The following is an 11,091-nucleotide window of genomic DNA, read 5'->3' as shown; positions in this document are numbered from 1 at the left end:
CTGATTCCATGGTGACTAAAGCAAACAACAGCGTGCTGTTTAAATTGGTTTGGATTTATTTTTCCCCGAGCTGTTTCTGTCCTGAGGGGTAAAAAATGTCCGTCCAGGCTGATCCTCGGGAGCAGGAGGAGATTGATCAGCTCTTCATCGTGTTTGAAGGCTCCTCTCCGGAGGATGTGTCCCATGCCAGGCAGCTGTGGAGCTCCCTGTCCCTGCTGCCGCCGCTAGAGTCCCGGCTGGTGTCGGCGGATATCCGCCAGAGGCTGCCGGTGTCCCGGCCGCAGCGCAACAACACCGCCGCCGCCGGTCCCGCTCCGGAGCTCAACAGCGCCCCCGATCTCCGGCAGAGGCAGGAGGAGAGGCAGAGGTACGCGGCCATGGGCGACCAGAGGAAGGAGATCCTGGCTCTGCTGAGGAGGCAGAGGGAGCAGAGGATCCAGAAGGAGCTACTCTCTGAGGCATTTAAACCCAAAGGGAAAAAGATGAGAGACAAAATGCCGAAAGGAAAAGAAGACCCAGACCCGGACTCTGAGGCGGACAAAGAGCTGGTCAGAAAGCTTCAGTAGGAGCAAACTGGGAATGCAGAGAGGAGCAGAGAGGTTTCTGACGGGGATTACTTCAGTTTTAGTTCTGACAGCAGAAACTTCTTTGTCTCAAATAAATGAGCCCTGCGTACACTGAAGTTACACACATCTTCAATCTGTCAATCAATTTATCCATCTGTCTATCACTGTTTTTAGTATGATGATGATGAATTGTCTTATTTGTACTTATTAATCTTTACCCCATACTCAACACTCTATTAATGTACAAAGTTCACCTTCACCCTCACACCCCTGCGTATGGACGCAACTCTGTTGGCAACTAATTATTATTTTAAATACTCATAAAAAAATCATAAAAAATGTCCAAAATGCACAGAAGTGAATAAAAACATTGTTATATTAGTTGTTTTAGTAGAGACAAAATTGAAAATAGTTTCTGATCCTTCCTTTTTCTAGTGAACTCAATGCTGTAAATATATAATATTAAATAATATGATAATATGTAATGAATGCTAATTGAATGGTTCAGGTCACACTACAGGTGTTACAGAGGGATCCATTATGGACCTCTTTAATTCATTTTATGCATAAAGAATATTATCTCTGCCATCCAGGACTGCGATGTATGATTCAACAAACTGATATCATTCAAAGTGGAGATTTTATTGTACATGCCTTTGGCTCTTCCCTTCATCTGCTCACTCTCAGACCCCATGAGGACCTCACATCAGGAAAATTAAAATGTTTAATTTTATTTTTGACTAAGAAATATTAAGTTGTTTATGTCAAAACTATGGAATAAAAGATAATGAAAAAACATATGTGCAAATAGAATGCCTTATAGGTCAAAAAATCTTTTAATACATGGTCACCAGCAGCCCACCTAAGGTTAGGGTGGTGTCTGGTTAACATCCACCCCTTTTTTGAAGAATTCTGACCTGAACACCTGTGTGGAAAAACTAAAAGATTCTGTAGGGGGTGCACAAAGATGATTTACCTGCTCAGGTGAAAGTAATTCTGCTGTTGCTGCTCAGCGCTTTAGAAGAGAAAACTGTAGCCCTAACCCTAAACCAGGTCAAAGGTCAGACATAGGTGGCACCTGGGACTGTGGGTGCAGATGAATAGTGTAAAAGTTAAATCTGACCACCACTTATTATGGCTGCACATATTTTCAGGTCAATTCAGTCAGTTTGAAACCTTCCAAAGAAAATCTGACTAGTGGACTGCACCCCATCTTTGTCAGGAGTGGGTAAAATAACACCCACACCTGGAAGCTTCACTGATGACCTGCTGGGTGTTAAGAGGCATCATCTGCTAATTAGCAGCAGACACGGAGCACAGATGAGGTGTGTTTTTCAGTTTTAATCAGATTTTTTTAATGTAAACTAGAATAATCTGATGGTGTTTGGAGTGTTAGAGCAACAGTGGTGTCAGAGGCGGGGAACACAGCCGTTTGCTTCAAACAGCGTGACATAATTTGAGGTGAAGCCTGTGTGGATATTCAAATTCCAAATGTCCAGCGGAGAAGGCCCAACCATAATAGGATAAGAAGAGGCCTGCTGACTGTTGACTTGAGCTAATTTGGTTAAAGCTTTCAAAGCACACAGAAGCCCATCGTCTACAAGCGCTCTTTAACCTCCCAAAGCCGGATCGTGTGAGCAATTCACCCTTAAGCGGCTCTAAAGTGATCCTCCGCTGCCCTTCGGCCCTGGCTGTAATAAGTACAGAGCCTCCTGACTGGTGAACAACAGAAGTAGTTTGTGGCTCTGGAGAAAACTTTTCATGGTTTTAGTTTCATCTGTAGCAGGAAGTGTTTATGTTGAGCCTTTTGGACCTGTCAGGACACTTCTTCAATGTTTTCATTGTGTTTCGAGATAACTTGGTCGCTTTTCTTTTACTGGTGGTTCATAAATCGTTTATTAATTAGTTATAAGCCACCAGTACCCCCTATAATGAAAATTCCTTTTATGACATCTTTAATTTTGCATGTTTTGGAGAGTTTCTTAATGACTGTTTTTCTGCAATCCTAATGTGACCCCATCTAACCCTGACCCTGACCTTTGAAAGAAGTCCTGTAAGGGCTGTACAACTTTGCAGTATGTCTCATTATTGGGTTGTCAGTAATCTGTGAAGTACTTTGACGTGCACTAACTTGCATGAAAGCTGCCAACGACTTGCCAGTCACATGTTGTTAGCCAATGAGCGTGTGGTTTCACACTAAGATCTGCGCCTTCATCAAACACCAAGATGCTCAATTGTAGGCTCAAAACAGGATTTCACTAACCAATGTGTGATAGCACAGTGGCTATGTCCATCCTTTATATACAGTCTGTGGGACTGCCTTGTCTAATCCTTGCTCATCATCATCTTGATATTTGAATAAAAGTTTAGAGCTGGCGAGCTATCAGCGAACACCACAGCAGGTTATCAGGATCATCTGTGTTTCCAGCCCGGGCTCAAAAAAGCAGCATGAATGTTTTCAGCCACCTCAGAGTGGAACCAATAAAAGATGAGTTTTGAAAGAAGAGGCAGGTGTTGCTGTGGGAGCTGTTTATTAGTTTGTAGTTTAATCATTAGAATATGTTGAAGGTTTGACTGTTTGTGTGTTTTTAGGTTATTTTTAGTCAGAATCTAAATTTTTTTATTGTCATTATGACAAAAGCACAATGAAATTATATGTGGTTCCATCCAGTGCAAAGAAAGCAATCTATTCTTTCTTTCTTTCTTTCTTTCTTTCTTTCTTTCTTTCTTTCTTTCTTTCTTTCTTTCTTTCCTACAGCTCAAATTGTTTTTGTTTTCAGATCATTCTTCTTTAAACTCTAAGGGAAATATTCAGAAGCGTGTTTTTTTATGCGCTGGTTTCACCTGAGATCAAACTGGAACCATGAATACAAAGGATTTGAGCAGCGGCCTGTTTTAGGATGATTTTGGAGGTTGATGCAATGATGACAATTGACCATAAGATGTCAGTAAAAGCTCATCTGTGGACCTTGATGTGGAGCAAGCTGAGGCGCTACCTTTAAAAGGCTAACCTGATGCAAGCAGATGACCTGAAATTCAGCTGTTTTCTTCCCCGCTACAATCCTCCCATGATTATTTGTTTGCTCAGACTGCTTTCACCCAGATGATCCATCATCACACCCCGCAGCTCCGAGGCTGTGCCCGGTGGGTGATACCTCAGCTCGGCAGTCTCTCCTCTCTCAGGGCTGGAAACAGATCGCTGTAATATCTACCCGCCAGCTGCTGCCCGCTCTGTTTGCTGCGTGTGCTTCATCACCGCTCCTATGAGACGCAGCTCTCTGAGGGAGTATTACGGTCAGTGGAAACTGATGTTCCTGATATTTACCTGACATTTCACACAGAGCCAGGAGACTTCAGGAGCTGATCTGCTGAAGCACAGTGTCGGCAACATGTTGTTGAAAATCAAACTTCTTCTCTTTCAGACTCAATTTGGAGGAAGTTCTTTAAAAAATACATCAAGCGTTCATGAATACTTAACTGCTGAAAACAGGATTTGTGGATGAATCAAACGTTAAACTTTTTTTGTAAATATTTTCTGGTATTCTGAATCTTTAAATATAATTCCCATAAATAATTAATACTCACATATTAATTATTTAAAGGATACAGCTTTTATTTCATGCAATAAATCCCATTAAATCATACAAATAAACACTTAATAGTCGATCTCAGTACTTTCTGACTGCCCTACCATTTATTTGGCTCTCTTGCTCCTGCTGAAATATTAAAATTTTTAAAACAGCTAAAAAAAGGAGTATGATTATTCAATTCAATTTTTATTTATATAGCACCAAATCACAACAAACAGTCGCCTCAAGGCGTTTTATATTGTACAGTAAGGACCCTACAATAATTAGAGAGAAAACTCAAAAACTTGGTGACAGTGGGAAAAAAAACTCCCTTTAACAGGAAGAACCAGGCTCAGGGAGGGGCAGTCATCTGCTCTGACCAGTTGGGGCTGAGGGGAGAGACAGGACAAAAGACATGCTGTGGAAGAGAGCCAGAGATTAATAACAAAGGATTAAATGCAGAACAGAGTGAAAAGAGGTGAATGAAAAGAAACACTCAGTGCATCATGGGAACCCCCCAGCAGCCTAGGCCTATTGCAGCATGACTAAGGGAGGGTTCAGGAAAGTTTGAAGCCTAATCTTAAAAATAGCGAGGGTGTCTGTCTCCTGAATCCAAATTGGGAGCTGGTTCCACAGTTCTATAATCTGACTTCCTGTAGCAGGAGTCGCCCCCTGCAGGCCTTTATAAAGAAAGCACATTTTGTGCACTAATGCAGTGGTTCCCAAAATGCTGCTGTTGCACCCTTAAAAGAACTAAAAAAAATAAAAAGATAAAAATAGGTATTCACTTTTGTGCAACTTTATTAAACCAAAAATAATCACCGGCTCGAACATACAGTGTGTGTAGTTTTTTTCTTTCACAGTACAATCACCCTGTCATGAACTCTCCTTCCCATCATGCATTGTGTCATTCTTAAAGCGGTATTATCATGACAGAAATCTCTGAAAGAAACAAAAAAAACTAAAGTAATCTTTAACACATTTAGCCATCAACCACTTGAAGTGTTTTAACTAAATACTAAATAACGTAGATGCTTGCCCAATAAAAGAAATATACCCATTAATTGACTATCACATTCTTAACATCTTTTCAGGGCTCTACACTGCAGTCCACTTAAAAACCAGAAAATTTCTGTATTACTGCCGCCCCCCTGCAGTACCTTTGTGGCCCCCACTTTGGTCACTTTTTAGAGGTCAGGAAGCTGTGTCCATCTTTGACGTCTTTTTACACAGTAACAACACGTACACACAACTACATGGGAGACACTTAATGAATGCTGGACAGAAATTCACTGAAGAACAGTTGAACTGGGAAACTTGAGCTGATCTTGTTGTTGCACTGGTGCATGCCCATCACTCAGGATCACTACAGTTTCAGCTGCGTGGGGGCATAATTTGTTACTTTTGAGGCTTTGAAAATGAGGAACTGTATATTAAAATAGTTGTAATTCCTAAACAGTTATTGCAATTCATTTGCCAAACAAAAGCTAAAAGTTTATGCTCCAGTCACAGCCTGATGGTTTAAAGTCCTCTGTGCTGGTGTACAGATGCACAGATATACACTGATGATTGCAGATTGTGCCATCATAACTCCTTTTTAGTTAAGTACGCTGATGACACAGTCCTTTTATCTCTGTTATCTGATACATCACAAAACCGTACAGCACTAAAGGAGTTTGTAGACTGGTGTGACAACTCATGTCTCGAGCCAAATGTCAGTAAAACTAAGGACATGATAGTGATTTTCCCCAACAGGAAGTATGATCCAGCTTTAGTGGTTACTACAACTATCCATGGCATGCCTGTTGGAATAGTAGAGGAATATAAGTACTTGGGCACCATCTTTGACTGTCATCTTAAATTTGCAGCCAACACTGAGAACATTATCCGGAAATGCCACCAGAGACTGTACCTTCTCAGAAAGCTTAACTCCTCTGGAGTAAGTGCAAAATCTATGAGGATGTTTTGCTGCTCATTTATCGAGAGCGTAATCACTTTCTCTATCACGTGCCGGTTCCACTCTACCAAACTCCAGTGTCGGAACCGATTGCACAGGATTATTACCACTTGTGGGAAAATAATTGGCCTGCCGCTCAGGAACTTGTCTCAGGTGTATGATCAGCTGGTATATAGATTAGCACATAGGATCATCCAGGACCCGTCTCATGCTGTTCACTCAGCATTTGAATGGCTTCCCTCAGGCCAGCGGCTTCGATGCCCGGCATGTAAAACTCAGAGATAGAGAATGACCTTTATTCCCGAAGCTGTTCCCAAACCGGCTCCAGACTGTGAGACTTGGCCCCCATCTCTCCTCCACCCGCACACTGAGCACTGGCTCCCCACAGGGCTGTGTGCTGAGCCCCCTCCTGTACTGCCTCTACACCCATGACTGCAGTCCGGCCCACAATAACAACCTCATCGTCAAATTTGCTGACGACACCACAGTGATCGGACTCATCTCGAAGGGAGATGAGGCAGCTTACAGAAAGGAGGTCTTGAAGTTGACAGCCTGGTGTTCAGAGAACAACCTGGTACTGAACACCATGAAAACCAAAGAGATCATCATCGACTTCAGGAAGCACAGGACTGACCCAGCTCCCCTCTACATCAACGGCGAGCGTGTGGAGAGGGTCCACACCTTCAGGTTTCTTGGTGTCCTCATCTCTGCTGATCTCTCTTGGTCAGATAACATCACAGCTGTTATCAAGAAGGCTCAGCAGCGACTTCACTTCCTGAGGGTCCTCAGGAAGAACAACTTGGACTCAAACCTGCTGCTGACCTTCTACCGCTCATCCATTGAGAGCCTGCTGATGTACTGTATCACAGTATGGTACGGCAGCTGCACTGAGGCAGACAGGGTCAGGCTTCAGAGGGTAGTCAAGACAGCACAAAGAATCGTTGGCTGCCCTCTCCCCTCCCTGATGGACATCTACACCTCCCGCTGCATCAGCAGAGCCAGGAACATCATCAAGGACAGCTCACACCCTGGCTTTGACCTGTTTGACCTGCTGCCCTCTGGCAGGCGCTACAGGAGCATCAAAGCCAGAACAAACAGACTTAAGAACAGTTTCTTCGCCAGAGCAATCACCACCCTGAACTCACACACTCACCCACCGTAACTGTGCAACACCCACATCTCTGTGCAATATTATATTATTCATACTGAACAATATCTAACATTCCTATATTGTGTAATATCCAGTATTCATTCACTAGTGCAATATTCATTCACCAAGTGCAATATTCATCATCTTCATTATTATATGTATACACGCATTTACTTTCTTACAATGTACAGATGCACCAATGTATGTATATATTTTTATACATTCTATTTTTTGTATATTTTACACATTGTTTATTTCTGTATATCTCTTGATTATATTGATTATACTAGATTATAATATTTTTATAATATTTTTATTTTAGAGAGTTTGATTTTCTGTTACATGGCACTGAACAGGAGTGGCCCTCCAATCTCATTGTACATCCTGTATAATGACAATAAAGGCATTCTATTCTATTCTATTCTATTCTCTTGAACATGTAGTTCAGAGTGGTTTTTTTTTTTGTTTTTTTTCCCATGTTGTGGCATTTTTTTATCATGTTGAGGTTAAATCGGTTGCAGCTCAAATACATTGTCCACTGAAACACCATTCTTTATTTTATCTGCATTGTCCATATGAAGCACTGCATTTACTTTATCTATTTATCATACTAACTAATCTGATGTGATATGTTATAGATATATTAGGAATATATATGTATGATCGCAGTGTGGTTTGTTCCTCTATTTATTCTTATTTTTATTTTTTTTACTGTAGGACTTATATAGTTATGCTGTTGTTGCACTGTGTGCTTTTAAATTGCCCCTCTGGGATAAATAAAGGTTTATGAAATGAAATATGAAACTAAATGAAAATAAATGTGTCATTCAGGCCCGGTTCTAGCCCACTGTAGTTGGGTGGGCAGACTGAAAATGTAGGTGGGCAAGTATATATATATAATATGACACAAAATATTAGGCTATATTTTTTTGTTTTTTGGGAGTTGAATACAGCCCTAGCAGGCACCAAGTTATACATATACCCTCTCCATTTATCTGGGTTTGGGACATCACAAAAAGTACACAGATTTGTGACCTTCTGTGGCTGGAATATACTTTTTTTTTTATTCTTTTTTTTTATTATACAACAGTACAACAGAAAGAGAACAGCAACTGCAAAAAATGTAAAATGTGAAAAACTACAGAATCATTCTTCTGGTTTATTTTGGGCAAACTTTGTGACAAATTCATTCGGGAAGCAGAAACGTGTCCTGAGCCACAGAGTGTTCCAGCCAAGGTCTAGTGCGGTACCACGCCGGGTTGAATGAGCGGAGTATTGGCGAAGGCACGATGGTTAGCTATTACTGGCTGTGTGGGCCAGGGTTATAATAGTTTTGGATTTTTACATTATAGTTTAGTTTTAGTTAGTTTTTACTTTTGTTTCTCTAATTCAGTTAGTTTTAATTAGTTTTCAGAGGGGTTTTTCTCGTTTTTATTAGTTTTTATTTTAGGTTTAATGCTTAGTTTTAGTTTAGTTTCGTTAGTTTCCGTATTAGTTTTAGTATTTTCATACTTTGTCAGGTGCAAGATTCAATGCACAAAAGTGACTATTGTGTAATAAAAATCAACAAAAGATACCATAAAGAAATATATTCAACAACCAACAGTTCACAAGACAGAAGCACTACATGCTAAATGTGTAATAATTAGGACACACATGAACATCAACAGGGAGAAACAAAGAAAAACATGAACTCCAAACTCAATAAATTCTACAATAATCTCCACAATAAACTCCAGTGTCAGTGCAGTAGATTAACAACAGCTACATGTGGTGTTTGACAAAAACAAACTCTTTGAAGGAGTCAAAGCTCAAATCCAGCTGCATCCTGATGTTCTCACCACCCGAAGCTGCTTCTGTTAGCTTGGTTAGATGCTGCTGATTAGACTTGCAGGGTCTTTGCAGCCTCTGTACACAACCTACAGAAGTGTCCGACCTCATGTCCGCATTTATGCTTGTGTAGCTGGATTGTGTGTGTTAATTACCTTGTGGTCGTGTGCTGAGGTGCCAGCTGGGACTTTTTTTGGTCCTTGCTCTTTGTGCTCAGTTTTTTGGCTGCAAACATATTTGTCCCTGTTTTTCCACTTCCTTCATTTCCTCACGTCCATTCCGACAGCAGTCTCCCTCCAGGAATCTGCTGACAGTTGTGAGTCCTTATACTGATGCTTTGATTATTATTCCTGATTGTTATTCTCTCACTGATAAAGTAGAGGAAACGCACAAGAACTGAACAGGTTCATCACAGCGTTGTGGACCCGCTCTGAACCCGGTCGGTTCAGAGCGACTCTGCCGCTTTCTCGTGCACACGCACGCACACAGCTGCCCGACGGCGCTCCCAGCTTAAACTCGGAGAGCGGAAAAATGATCAATCCACAATAATTTCAGTTAGTTTTAGTTAGTTTTGTAAACTCACAATACAGTTTTAGTTAGTTACCGTTTTTTCCTTTTAATTGTAGCCTTTATTTATTTCAGTTAACGACAATGTTTTTTCAATTTTAGTTTTCGTTATTTCGTTCGTTTTCGTTAACTGTAATAACCCTGGTGTGGGCACAGTGCTATTCAGGTCCGCAACGGTAGGACCTGGCGCTGAAATGGCCAGAGGAAGGACCTGCTTTGGGTCTGGGGATGTGGCTAGAGTAGGACTAGCATCAGGGGTGCTTGTGCTATTACATGCAGAGAAACTAGTCAGCAGATTGTCTGCTGATCGGACAGAGGAGGAGACGCAGCAGGTAACCCGCTCAGGGGGAGATATTTCAGCACGGGCAGCAGCGGGACGGGAGCTGTTGGGGATACCCCAGTGCTAGATTTACTGATAGACGCGATACATGCTCATGGTAAAAAGAAGGAAAAATATTAACATGGAAATTCGAGTGTGACCCAGATTAAGGAAAAGCACGAAACGCGGGGGTGCAGCCCTGAATCAGGCCTCTTTCCCACCAACAGGGTTCCGGAGCCCGTACCGTAATTTGAACCATGAGGCGGGTTTTCCACCGCCGAAACACTCGGTGCTCGGCCGAAAAACGGGTTCAATTCCGGCCCTGCAAACTAGCTGGTCTCGAACCACGAAAGCGTGTGAGAAAGTCAAAGTGTGGAAAATAAAAACTATTGTAGGCGTAGCTTGATGGGAGTACCATTCGCTGCCCGCAGGCGGTATGGGAGATTTTGATTGGGTGGGCAAGAATCAGATTTGGGTGGGCTGAGCCCACCCTTGTCATATGCTACCGCCGGCCCCGGTGTCATTGTGGTAAAACCAGGGGCGGACTAGGGAGAAAAAGTGGCCCGGGAGTTCCTGACAGACTGGCCCACTATATATATATATCTGTATGTGTGTGTGTGTGTGTGTGTGTATACTGCAGTGACGTGCAGTCAGGGGAGGCAGGTGAGGCACGGCCTCACCTGTCATCGTGGAAATATAAAATTAAAAAATAAATTAAATGGTTATATTCATTCAGTGATTTGTATTTTAAAGTTCTTTTCCATTTAACTACACCATTTTTAGATTAGTTTTTTCAAAATCGCTGAATTTTTGCATTTGCCGGTCAAATACTAAGAGACGAACGGTGAGGCACCAGCCCGGCGAGCCGCACCACGGATTGCGCAATCCGTGGTGCGGCTCAGTATAGTCATTGCCAATGACTACTAACTGTGCTGGCATGCTATGCAGTGAGACCGGATTACTTTCCCTTTGCATGTGGCTATTAAAATGTTCTAACACTTTTACTATATGAACTAAATTTCTATATTTTAGCTGGTGTATATAATGCACAGTTTTTTTTGTTGTTTTTTTCATTAACAACTGTATGTGTGTAATGCATTCTTGTGTTGAGCGATCATGAAACTGCTGCGAAG

At 41.8% G+C, this 11,091-nt stretch overlaps 1 protein-coding gene across 1 annotated transcript; it reads left to right on the top strand.

Moving 5' to 3' along the window:
- On the top strand, window positions 1-1,194 carry hoatz (HOATZ cilia and flagella associated protein). Its single transcript, XM_030736603.1, has one exon. It carries the CDS (start codon window positions 96-98, stop codon window positions 564-566), a length of 471 nt encoding a protein of 156 aa, XP_030592463.1. The 5' UTR covers window positions 1-95; the 3' UTR covers window positions 567-1,194.
- Window positions 1,195-11,091: the final 9,897 nt, after the last annotated feature.

Source organism: Archocentrus centrarchus, chromosome 8, assembly GCF_007364275.1.
Source record: "Archocentrus centrarchus isolate MPI-CPG fArcCen1 chromosome 8, fArcCen1, whole genome shotgun sequence".
NCBI classification, from domain to species: Eukaryota; Metazoa; Chordata; class Actinopteri; order Cichliformes; family Cichlidae; genus Archocentrus; species Archocentrus centrarchus.
This window is presented reverse-complemented; position numbering and strand designations above follow the sequence as displayed.